The 10864-nt window shown below is 63.8% G+C and overlaps 3 protein-coding genes and 3 non-coding genes across 6 annotated transcripts; 5 read left to right on the top strand and 1 right to left on the bottom strand.

Annotated features, from left to right (window-relative positions):
- Positions 1-234: 234 nt before the first annotated feature.
- Positions 235-2141, top strand: RHOBADRAFT_51425 (uncharacterized protein; the record flags this gene model as incomplete). The annotated part of the gene is made up of 1 exon (XM_018415832.1): positions 235-2141. A coding segment is annotated over one exon (1865 nt), but the record flags the coding sequence as incomplete, so codon positions are not given.
- Positions 2142-2266: 125 nt separating this feature from the next.
- Positions 2267-4901, bottom strand: RHOBADRAFT_24114 (uncharacterized protein). Its single transcript, XM_018412630.1, has 11 exons — positions 4837-4901; positions 4635-4767; positions 4288-4311; positions 4130-4219; positions 4001-4062; positions 3617-3930; positions 3415-3537; positions 3083-3342; positions 2638-3012; positions 2443-2567; positions 2267-2371 (listed from the first exon to the last, which is right to left on the bottom strand). The coding sequence occupies exons 1-11, from the start codon at positions 4876-4878 to the stop codon at positions 2357-2359; spliced, it is 1563 nt and encodes a 520-aa protein (XP_018273640.1). The 5' UTR covers positions 4879-4901; the 3' UTR covers positions 2267-2356.
- Positions 4902-5170: 269 nt separating this feature from the next.
- RHOBADRAFT_51423 (uncharacterized protein) lies at positions 5171-6218 on the top strand. Its single transcript, XM_018415831.1, has 6 exons — positions 5171-5256; positions 5333-5387; positions 5471-5528; positions 5601-5613; positions 5784-5828; positions 5888-6218. Exons 1-6 carry the CDS (start codon positions 5202-5204, stop codon positions 6166-6168), a joined length of 507 nt encoding a protein of 168 aa, XP_018273639.1. The 5' UTR covers positions 5171-5201; the 3' UTR covers positions 6169-6218.
- A 2863-nt stretch (positions 6219-9081) lies between these two features.
- On the top strand, positions 9082-9163 carry RHOBADRAFT_t11. Its single transcript has one exon. It is a non-coding gene; the product is annotated as a tRNA-Cys (tRNA).
- Positions 9164-9464: 301 nt separating this feature from the next.
- On the top strand, positions 9465-9547 carry RHOBADRAFT_t12. Its single transcript has one exon. It is a non-coding gene; the product is annotated as a tRNA-Gly (tRNA).
- A 319-nt stretch (positions 9548-9866) lies between these two features.
- Positions 9867-9947, top strand: RHOBADRAFT_t13. Its single transcript has one exon. It is a non-coding gene; the product is annotated as a tRNA-Thr (tRNA).
- The last annotated feature ends 917 nt before the right edge of the window (positions 9948-10864 follow it).

Here is a 10864-nt window from a genome sequence, read left to right as displayed (position 1 = left end):
CTCCGTTCCCCTCACCGCACGGAGCCTTCACGATGGGCCTCGCCAGGCCGTGGGTCAAGCCCGTGGGGGCGGCACGCATGAGCGAGCGGCGTCGCACGGTCTCCAGAGTTGTCGCGCCCGGCCTCACCTGCGGGAACGAGCGAGAACGGGCCACCGCAGCAGACGACTCCCATCATCCTCAACCCCCACCTCCCTCCCCTCTCGGCCACGCTCCCGAAACCTGCCCCGCCCCGCATGTCGGTCCCGAAACCCCAGACCCACCCGCTCCCAGCTCGCCCGTCGTCCCGCGCCAAGCAGGCCGCCGCCGCCGCCGCCGCTGCAGCCGCTGCCGCCACAGCGACTGCCGCCGCGTCGTCGTCGTCCGCCTCGGGCTCGGGTTCGGGCTCGGCCTCGACCTCGGCATCGACCTCGAGCGCAGCTGCGGCCGCCGCCGCTGCCGCCGCCCTCGCGTCGCCGTCGACCTCGGCGCCGCAGACGCCGTCCGTCGAGCTCAAGGAGGACGAGGCGTTCGAGCACGACCTCGCGCCGCCGGACGAGCCTGTCGCGTCGACGTCGCGCTCGCCGTCGCCCCGCTCGGCCTCGCCGCCGCCCGTGCCCTTGCCCGTCGCGCCCACGCCGTTCGACCCGTTCGCCGCGCTCTCGGCCCAGTACGCCAACGGCGGGTTCGGCGCGCCGGCATTCGACGTGCCGTCGTTCCCGTCGTTCCCCGACCTCGAGTTTGGCGGCGAGAGCGCCTTCAGCTTCAACCTCGACGTCAAGGGCAAGGGGCGCGCAGCGCCGCCGGCGCAGCAGGCCGACGAGCCGACGCCGTTCCGCGACTTTGGCAACCTCGCCCAGCCGGCAGAGACGCCCTCGTCGGCGTCGGCTTCGGCCTCGTCGTACATGGGCTCGTTCGACCCGTTCGCCGAGCACGCCTTCTCGGGCTCGTCGGCCGACTTGCGCTCCGAGTCGCCGTCGCCGCCCTCGACCGCCGAGGACCTGTCGCGGCGCAGCTCGCGCTTCGGGTTCGCGCGCCGCTCGTCGTCGTCGGCCGGACCGAGCCTGTCGCTCGCCGCCCTGCGCGACGGAATGGCCAACGGCCTGACGTCGCCCGCCGCGCCGTTCGCGCCGCCCGGCATCGGCCTCCCGCCGCGCGCCGGCAGCTACAACGGCGCCGCGCCGCCCGACTGGGCTGCGAGCGGCGGCACGCCCGCCATGGCGCCCGCGTTCCCGCCGGGCGTCCTGCGCTCGCTCGCGTCGCCGAGCGTGTCGGCCTCGTCGTCGCCCCAGCTGTCGCCGCGCGCGCGCGCGACGCTCCCGCACGGCTACGCCCCGCCGCCGCCGGGCCTCGGCGGCATCAACGGCGTCGCCAACTCGGCCTTGCCGCCGCCGCCTGGGCTCATGCAGGGCCGCGGCGCGCCCATCCCTGCCGCGTCGTTCCCGCTGCCGCCGCCGGCGCCTCGTGCCGGCGGCGCGTCGTCGAGCAGCAGCACGGTCGCCAAGGAGGACCTGCTCGCGCTCATCGCGGCGGCGCAGGCGAGCGCGCCCAAGCAGCACCAGCAGCACCAGCAGCAGCATCAGCAGCCGATGCAGGCGCCGAGCCAGGAGCCGCACCCGTTCTTCTCGGACCCGGCCATCCTCAACGCGCGCCTCGCGTCGGCGCCGGCCAACGCGCCGCTGCCGCCGCCGCCGTCGATGGGCCAGCCGTACGGCCAGCAGCAGCAGCAGTCGCCGTTCCCGCCCGGCATGAGGCTGCCGTTCGACCTTCAGCAGCAGCAGCAGGCGCACCAGCAGCAACAGCAGCAGCAGCAGCAGCAGCAGCAGCAGCAGCACCCGGGCATGTACCGGCAGATGGGCGGCCAGCACGGCCGGGTCTAGCTCGACCGGTCCCCTCCCTCCCTCCTCGCCTTGTCCTCTCTCGCGGTCCCCTTTCTTCTCCCTTTCTCCTCCCCTTCCTCCAGTCCAGCTCCCTCCCCTCCCCCTTTCCCATCCCCTTGACGCCCTCGAGGACGCCTCGTGCTCGCCGTGGCGGCGGCACGCTCGAGCAACTCTTCCCTGGCTCCCCCTCTCCTCTCCCACTCCAGCTCTGCCTACCCCCTCCCATCCTCGAGCGATCATAGCCGTTCGCCCTTGCCCTGCAAAGAACCCGTTTCCCTCCCTTCTCCTTCGAGGGCTCGCGAGCGAGAGCGACGGCAGCGAGTTGGGAGACTGCCACACTACAAAGCGAGCGATTGCTGCCTCGACATCGCTCTCTCTTTCTCGCCATCTCGACATGCTGGGAGCGAACGACTGGCACAGAACGAGGTTGTGATGACAAATGTGACAAGGGACAGAGCGCCCGGGAAACCTGCTCTACAACAGTCCTTCGACTCCTGCTTTACTCGTCCATGGTCTGCAGAGGGGCACAGAGTCAGCACTTGCCCTCGAGAGCGACCCACAGCACGACAGAGGGAGGGGACGCACGATGAGGTTGGGCGACGTCTCGTACTTGGCGCCCGTCGCCTTGCGCACGTCCTCCTCGGTGACGCCGGCCGCGAGCTCGGTCAGGATGAGCTTCTTGGCTGCCCGGTCGACCTGGAACACGCAGACTGTGTGACGAGACGAGTCAGTGAGGCGCTCGAGAGGAGGCGAGAGAAGAAGGGAGGGAGGAGAGCGCACGGTCCGTGATGATGGTCGAGATGCAGTTGACGCCGGTGAGGGGGAGCGAGCACTCGTCGAGGATCTTGTGCTTGCCGCCCTTGGCGACGTGGTCCATGACGACGACGACCTTGGTCGCGTCCGGGTTCGACACGAGGTCCATCGCGCCGCCCATGCCCTTGACCATCTTGCCCGGGATCATGTAGTTGGCGAGGTCGCCCGACGCCGAGACCTGCATCGCGCCGAGCATCGACACGTCGACGTGGCCGCCGCGGATCATCGAGAACGACTCGCACGAGTCGAACGTGGACGCGCCGGGCAAGAGCGTCACCGTCTCCTTGCCGGCGTTGACGATGTCCGGGTCGACCTCGGACTTGGTCGGGTACGGGCCCATGCCTGCGCAACGTGGAGGAGTTAGTCAGGCGGTCTCGAGGGAGGGCAGAGAGCGCGAAAGAGGCGGGCGCACCGAGGATGCCGTTCTCCGACTGCATGTGGATGACGGTGCCCGGCTCGAGGAACGACGGCGCGAGCATGGGCATGCCGATGCCGAGGTTGACGTACATGCCCTCCTTGAGCTCCTTGGCGGCACGCTTGACGATGCGCTCGCGGCGCAGGCGCGCCTCGTCCTTGCCCATGGCGCCAACCGACGGCGACGAGCCCTTTTCCTCGCGCAGGACCTCGACCTCGGCCCGCTTCGGGACCGTCGACTGGACGACGCGGTTGACGCTGCGAGGGGAGGGAGGTCAGGCTGTGGCGCAACAGATGGATCGAGAGAGAGGGAGGAAGAGGGAAGCGTACAAGATGCCGGGAAGGTGGACCTCGTTCGGGTCAATGGAGCCGACAGGGACGATCTCCTCGGCCTCGACGATGGTCATCTTGGCCGAGCGAGCCATCGCGCCCGAGAAGTTCTGCGCGGCGTAGCTGAACGAGGGGAAGAGGAGGACGGGACGAGGTCAGTCGACTCGCTTACGAGGGTTGAAGGGGAAGGGAGGGGGCGCACCGGAAGACGCAGTTGCCGTACTCGTCGGCCTTCCACACCTTGATGAGGGCGTAGTCGCCCTTGATCGCCTCCTCCATGATGTAGCCCTTGCCGCCGAACTCGCGCACCTCGCGGGGCTTGCCCGCAATCTCGACCTCCTTGCCGCCCTTCTTATACCGGATCGGGATCTCGCCCGTCTGGACCGCCGTGCCGTACCCAGACGGCGTGTAGAACGCCGGGATGCCCGCACCGCCGGCGCGGCACCGCTCGGCAAGCGTGCCTTGCGGCGTGAGCTCGAGCGAGATCTCGCCGTTGAGGTACAGGCCCTCGAAGTGCTGCATGACGAGGAGGACAGTCAGTACGCGAGGCGCGAGGGCATGGGCGACAGAGAGAGGTCGAGCGCACCTTGTTCGCGCCGAGGTACGACGAGATCATCTTCGAGATCTGGCCCGAGTGCAGCAGCGCACCTGCGTCGACGCACGAGCGTGAGCACGACCACTCTGCGATGACGGATGGGAGGAAGAGGCAGCGCACCGAGACCGAACTTGCCGACGCCGGCGTTGTTCGAGACGCAGGTGAGGTCCTTGACCTCGGGCCGCTTGGCGAGCGCGCCGATGAGCGTGTCTGCGGACGACATGGCATCAGAACGATGCTCCGAGATTAGTGGCCGCTGCGAGAGGGAGGGAGCGCACCTGCGGTGCCGCACAATCCGAATCCTGCGCGAGGGGAGGTAAACGAGGGTCAGCGCCTTGTTAACAGATTGAGTACCGCTGCTCCCGCGCATGCCGCCAGGGCTGGCTGCAGTCAAGCTCGACGACGAGCAAGGCTGCACTCAGTTCCGCAGAGCGGATGCCGGCCACGAGCACCCTCTGAGCGGTCGCCGGTGGAGAAAGGCTCGCAAGGCCGCCACGTCTCGCCCGCCGCACGGCGACCAGCTCGTGTCGCACAAATGACGAGGAGGGGGAGATCACGACGGCTCGCGTGCCGGCACGATGGACGGGAGGAGGGAGAGAGGGGGCCGCGGCCGCGCAGGACGCACCTCCGGAAAGCACGATCGAGCCGCCCTGGACGTCCTTGACGGCCTCGTCGGCCGAGCCATAGATCTTGGACACGGACTTCTTGACGTCGAATCGCGCAGCCGTGGTCGACAGGGAGCGGGTCGCGAGAGTGAGCTGTGACCGGGCGGGGGAACGTCAGTAAGTCGAGGGCGAACGAGTGGGGAAAGAGGGAGGCAGGCGCACACGACCGGCAAAGCGGCGCGAAGTAGGGAGGAGCGACATCATGGCGTGCAGTAGGAAAAGGCGGTGGAAGGAGAGGAGAGAGGAGTTGGGGACGCGACCGAGGTCGAGCCGAAGCGGCCGCGGTCAAGCTGCTCAAGCCGCGGTCCCGCCGCCCCCGTGTCCACGCGTCGTGGCAGGAGTTTGGAGCAGCGCACTCTCTCATGAGAACCTCAGTAGAGTAGCAGGACTCTGCTGAGCTGCTCCTGGGGCCATGCGGGCTAGCGAAAATCGCGAGACGTCGACTTCGAGTTGGGTCGCGCGTCCTCGAACTCTGCGCTCGTGAGGCTCTCGGCATCACACCGCCTGCCAGGCCCCGACTCGCGACCATGGGCAAGCGCAAGTCTAGCAAGAAGCCGCAGACGCGCGTCAAGCAGGTCCTCGGTGCGTCCTCGTTTCTCCACGTCCCTCCAAAGTCCTCATCGTCCCCCGCTGACGCCGGGCTCTCCTCCTCTCACAGACAAGTCGTTCCGCTGCGTGTTCTGCGCCCACCAGGGCTCTGTCACCTGCAAGCTGTACGTCCACTCGAGCGCAGCTCCGCGTGCGGTCGAATCGATGTGCACCCCCGGCTGACCTCGCCTCGTCCCTTGCCTCGCAGCGACAACAAGCTCAAGGTCGGCCGGCTCGACTGCAAGGACTGCGGCCAGAGCTTCCAGGTGCGTGGCTCTCGTCCTGTATCCAGCGACCGCAAATGCCGACCTGACTTCTGCCCCTCGCCTCCTCCGCAGACCGACATAACTCGTGCGTCCTGCGCTTCCTCCCGGTCCAGATCTGGGCGGTCCGTTCGCGCTCGAATTGCTGACCAATCTTGCGCCCACCTTCGCCCACGCCGTTGCCGTCTGCCTTTCCCCCCTCGCCTCCACCCGCCGTACTCCTCGCTCGCATCCCTTCCTCGACGTTCTCCTCTGCAGACCTCTCGGAACCAGTCGACCTCTACAGCGCCTGGATTGACGCCTGTACGTCCCTTGGCGTCCACCTTCTCTCCTGAGCAAGCTGACCTGCCCTTCCCCACCAGGCGAGGAGGCCAACCCTGCCGACCGCGGTCCGGCGCGTGCCAAGTCCGCCGCTGCCGCTCCTGCCGCCGCTCCTGCCGCGCAGCAGCAGAAGAAGAAGCGCCGCGCCGACGCCGATGAGGACGAGGACGAGGCGGAGGACAGCGAGGAGGATGGGGACTTTCAGGAGGGGCGGGACCCGGCAGCGGGTCAGGAGGATGAGGACGAGGACTTGCCTGCGCCGATGACCAAGAGTCGCAAGAAGCAGCGCGTGGACAGTCCAGGTGAGGAGGAGGAGGACTGAATCAGTTGTAGCTTGGACGGAACGCCGGAACCATGTTGTACTCTCTCGGGATCACCTTCTGCGAGTGCTTTGTTTTGCCCAGGCCTTGACCTGCCCAGTGTGCCCAGGACCACTTCGCCTGGAAAGCCAAGGCCACAGCCGGTGGCTGAGGCCGACAGGCCGCTCCAGCTCCCCTTGCGTAGCTGGGCTCTCTCTCTCTCTCTCTCTCTCTCTCTTGTGCTCCGGGGTCCTGCTTTGGCCTATGCCGTTTCTGAGTTGCATGGTCCCTTTCCTGGCTAGTGTCCCAGAGCAAAAGTCATGCGTACCTGGCTCAGCCATCTCGACTCTAGCCTCCTGTCAGGGTCTTGAGCCTGGAAATGAGGGAGCATGCCCCGCAGGGCCGGTCCAGGTGGGGCAAGATGCTTCACATGGTGAAGGTTAGGGTTGTAGAGTTACAGGGCAGGTCACTGATTTGGGGCCTTAGGTCCGCTTAGGATTTGGGTTACGGAAAGCCTACTGGCAGGGGCTTGTCCAGTTGGTGGAAGGTACTTGAGAGGGTGAAGGATGGCGCTGGAGAGTTTCAGGGCAAGTCAGTTACAAGATCCAGGTGTGGGGGCCTCGGACCTGCCGTGCACTAGGTCCGCTTAGGATTTGGGTGACAGAAAGATCTACTGGCAGGGGCTCGTCCAGTTGGTGGAAGGTACTTGAGAGGGTGAAGGATGGCGCTGGAGAGTTTCAGGGCAAGTCAGTTACAAGATCCAGGTGTGGGGGCCTCGGACCTGCCGTGCACTAGGTCCGCTTAGGATTTGGGTGACAGAAAGATCTACTGGCAGGGGCTCGTCCAGTTGGTGGAAGGTACTTGAGAGGGTGAAGGATGGCGCTGGAGAGTTTCAGGGCAAGTCAGTTACAAGATCCAGGTGTGGGGGCCTCGGACCTGCCGTGCACTAGGTCCGCTTAGGATTTGGGTGACAGAAAGATCTACTGGCAGGGGCTCGTCCAGTTGGTGGAAGGTACTTGAGAGGGTGAAGGATGGCGCTGGAGAGTTTCAGGGCAAGTCAGTTACAAGATCCAGGTGTGGGGGCCTCGGACCTGCCGTGCATTAGGTCCGCTTAGAATTTGGGTTACGGAAAGATCTACTGGCAGGAGCTTGTCCAGTTGGTGGAAGCTACTTGAGAGGGTGAAGGATGGCGCTGGAGAGTTTCAGGGCAAGTCAGTTACAAGATCCAGGTGTGGGGGCCTCGGACCTGCTGTGCATTAGGTCCGCTTAGGATTTGGGTTACAGAAAGTTCTACTGGCAGGGGCTTGTCCAGTTGGTGGAATGTACTTGAGAGGGTGAAGGATGGCGCTGGAGAGTTTCAGGGCAAGTCAGTTACAAGATCCAGGTGTGGGGGCCTCGGACCTGCCGTGCATTAGGTCCCCTTGAGATTTGGGTGACAGAAAGTTCTACTGGAAGGGGCTTGTCCAGTTGGTGGAAGGTACTTGAGAGCGCAAAGGATGGCGCTGGAGAGTTTCAGGGCAAGTCAGTTACAAGATCCAGGTGTGGGGGCCTCGGACCTGCCGTGCATTAGGTCCGCTTAGGATTTGGGTGACAGAAAGTTCTACTGGCAGGGGCTTGTCCAGTTGGTGGAAGCTACTTGAGAGCGCAAAGGATGGCGCTGGAGAGTTTCAGGGCAAGTCAGTTACAAGATCCAGGTGTGGGGGCCTCGGACCTGCCGTGCATTAGGTCCGCTTAGGATTTGGGTTACGGAAAGACCTACTGGCAGGGCCTTGTCCAGTTGGTGGAAGCTACTTGAGAGGGTGAAGGATGGCGCTGGAGAGTTTCAGGGCAAGTCAGTTACAAGATCCAGGTGTAGGGGCCTCGGACCTGCCGTGCATTAGGTCCCCTTGAGATTTGGGTGACAGAAAGTTCTACTGGAAGGGGCTTGTCCAGTTGGTGGAAGGTACTTGAGAGCGCAAAGGATGGCGCTGGAGAGTTTCAGGGCAAGTCAGTTACAAGATCCAGGTGTGGGGGCCTCGGACCTGCCGTGCATTAGGTCCCCTTGAGATTTGGGTGACAGAAAGTTCTACTGGAAGGGGCTTGTCCAGTTGGTGGAAGGTACTTGAGAGCGCAAAGGATGGCGCTGGAGAGTTTCAGGGCAAGTCAGTTACAAGATCCAGGTGTGGGGGCCTCGGACCTGCCGTGCATTAGGTCCGCTTAGGATTTGGGTTACGGAAAGACCTACTGGCAGGGCCTTGTCCAGTTGGTGGAAGCTACTTGAGAGGGTGAAGGATGGCGCTGGAGAGTTTCAGGGCAAGTCAGTTACAAGATCCAGGTGTGGGGGCCTCGGACCTGCTGTGCCTCAGGCTTGTGCCCCCTGGCGGGCTGGAAGAAGTCACGTCAGCGGTATTGCAGGGAGGACAGGAGCTGCAGCGACGCTCTCACAAGACCTCAGCAAGAGAGGGAGAGATAGGTTGCAGAGAGAGAGAGAGCTACGCAGAGAAAAAAAGAAGAAGCGGCCCGCCCGGCCTCAGCCTCAGCCCTCCGGGCACACCGCTCCTCCTCTCCGCCTAGATAGCTGTCCCTGTTTCTCTCCTGCAGCCACTCTCTCTGCAACCTCTCTTTCTGTCTCATGCTTGGCGCTGTGTGGTTGAGGGAGGACAATCCTCAGTGGTGCCCCCATAGTCTGCACAGGTGGACAAGCCTGCGTTTCAATCCTGCCCAGTCGCTCTCAGTTGGGATTACAGCCGTCTCTGACCTGTCCCCACTCACAAACCTGCAGTAGCCTCAGACCTACCAATGTACCAGGACTGGTTTACCAGGCTCTGCTGTGCTCAGATCTGCTCTCTGCCTTGCCTTGGACCTGGCTGCACCTTGACGCGCCGGGCATGAGCCCAGTCCGGCACCACAAACTGGTTAGGAATATATATGCAACTTGTGGCCGTTCCAACGCACGTGCAGCGATAGCTCAGTGGCAGAGCGGTCGACTGCAGCCCCGCTCACATCGTCAGGTCACCGGTTCAAACCCGGTTCGCTGCTGGTACTTTTTTGCCTGTCTGCTGCAACAGTACTCAAGTTGCTAATCTTGCTCTGATTTTGTTCAGCCTGGCTCTGCAGACAAGCTTGAGAGCAAGCTGTTTGCTTTAGCAAGGAGCAAGGCCAAGCAAGAGACTTTGCTCAGAGGTGATGCAGCTGGACCCAGTGCCTTATATCAGTTAGTGCAAAGGCTTCCTGCCAACACAGCTTTACCTGCGGTCTTGGCTGCTCTTTGCACCAACAGAAGTCCGGGGCGCAACGCAGAGAAACTGGGATTGCTGCTGGCCGCCGGACCCCGCACAACGCATTGGTGGTTTAGTGGCAAAATTGGGCATTGCCAGCGTCAGCTGATTTGCCTAGCCCCGGGTTCGATTCCCGGCCAATGCATTTTTGCCGCGGACCCGCCGTGAGGGCGGGACACATCGCAAGCACCACCGGCGGGATGCCCTGCCTTTTTGCTCTTTGTTTTGCACACTGCAATGCAGCTCCGGCTGCACCTGCGCTGCATGGCTGGACCTCGCCAGCTTGCTCGCACGCGCCACTCCGCCCTGATCTGTGCGCACGTCCGCCTTGCGGAGCTTGTGCTCCGCGCAACTTGCCGCACTCTCTCCCTCACTTCAGCTACCTGGAGTGGTCAAGGGCAACAGTGGGCGAGCTAAAGCGGGGCATGTACATTGGGAGCAAACTTGGCCAGACTTCCAACAAAGCCTCTATAGCACAGTGGCAGTGCGCAGCACTCGTACGGAAGTCGATGCTGAGGTCGGGTGTTCGATCCACCCTGGAGGCAAGTTTCCGCGAGCGTCCGCCGAGCCCGGCGGCGCTCGACTTTTGCTGTCGGCAACGGCAAACTTGCTTTTTGCAGCCAGCGGTGGTTCAGGAACAGGAGCCAGCGCCTGGTCTGACTGCCTGTGGTGTAACGGTGGAGCTTCGAGCGTGATCCAGAACCTCCTCTCCTCCTTCCCTCTCCGTCCTTCTCTCGTCTCGTCTTGCCTCTTTCTCTGCCCTTCCATCGTCTCCCTCTCACGTTCTGTCGCTCTCTAGTTTGTTCTCGTACCTTCCACACCAAAGACTATAAAAGCGCGCCCTCTTCGTAGCTCTCTCTCTTCTCCTTCTCCTCGTCGGAATCGTAGCTTCACTCAGTGCTCATCGTACCGAGAGTCCAAGCGAGTTACATCAATCCTCAGAGCAAGAGCGTGAGACCTACCGAAGCTCCCCCGCACCGAGTCGCCCCTCAAGTACGGCGAGCCGTGACATGTGGGCTCTCCTGAGGGCTCTCTTCTCCAGAACTGCTAGGCCAGACAGCTGGGGCGCTGCTGCCCAGCGATGGTCCCTCCTCAGGGCCACACAAATGTGTCTTGGTCAAGCTGCTGCGGGCGAAAGTGAGCAAGGCGCGAAGCGCGACCACAGGCCGGGACCTTTGCTTTGTACTTGTGATCTCCTTTGGCGCTGCCGGTGCGGTGGGACTGCAGGGCTGACAGGGCTACCTGGGAGGCCTGGAAAGCTGCTGGAAAACGACTGGTCGCCAGCGCCACCCTGCGCTTGGTCCCGCTTCTTCCGCCACATCTTGCGCAATCTGGTGGCAGTGAAGGTTGTGCCTCGGGCGATAGGCTCTGAGTGGACGGTTCAAAGCGTGGGATGTAGTGTCTGTGGCTTGGGGCAAGCTGGGCGAGGAAGTGGCGTCAGATTTGACCTTCTCAAGTTGGG

The sequence above is a fragment of the Rhodotorula graminis genome, assembly GCF_001329695.1.
Source record: "Rhodotorula graminis WP1 unplaced genomic scaffold RHOBAscaffold_2, whole genome shotgun sequence".
Classification (NCBI taxonomy): Eukaryota; Fungi; Basidiomycota; class Microbotryomycetes; order Sporidiobolales; family Sporidiobolaceae; genus Rhodotorula; species Rhodotorula graminis.
Note: the sequence above shows the minus strand (reverse complement) of the source record. Positions and strands in the feature narration are given on the sequence as shown.

Excerpts from the sequence above, each read along its gene's own strand:
- RHOBADRAFT_24114 (XM_018412630.1), bottom strand. The coding sequence starts at position 4,878 with ATGATGTCGCTCCTCCCTACTTCGCGCCGCTTTGCCGGTCGT. Across the intron at positions 4,220-4,287 it reads CGGATTGTGCGGCACCGCAG|ACACGCTCATCGGCGCGCTC; the intron begins GTGCGCTCCCTC and ends TGTCGTCCGCAG. Across the intron at positions 3,013-3,082 it reads GTCGGAGAACGGCATCCTCG|GCATGGGCCCGTACCCGACC; the intron begins GTGCGCCCGCCT and ends CACGTTGCGCAG.
- RHOBADRAFT_51423 (XM_018415831.1), top strand. The coding sequence starts at position 5,202 with ATGGGCAAGCGCAAGTCTAGCAAGAAGCCGCAGACGCGCGTCAAGCAG. Across the intron at positions 5,257-5,332 it reads GCGCGTCAAGCAGGTCCTCG|ACAAGTCGTTCCGCTGCGTG; the intron begins GTGCGTCCTCGT and ends CTCCTCTCACAG. Across the intron at positions 5,388-5,470 it reads GGCTCTGTCACCTGCAAGCT|CGACAACAAGCTCAAGGTCG; the intron begins GTACGTCCACTC and ends CTTGCCTCGCAG.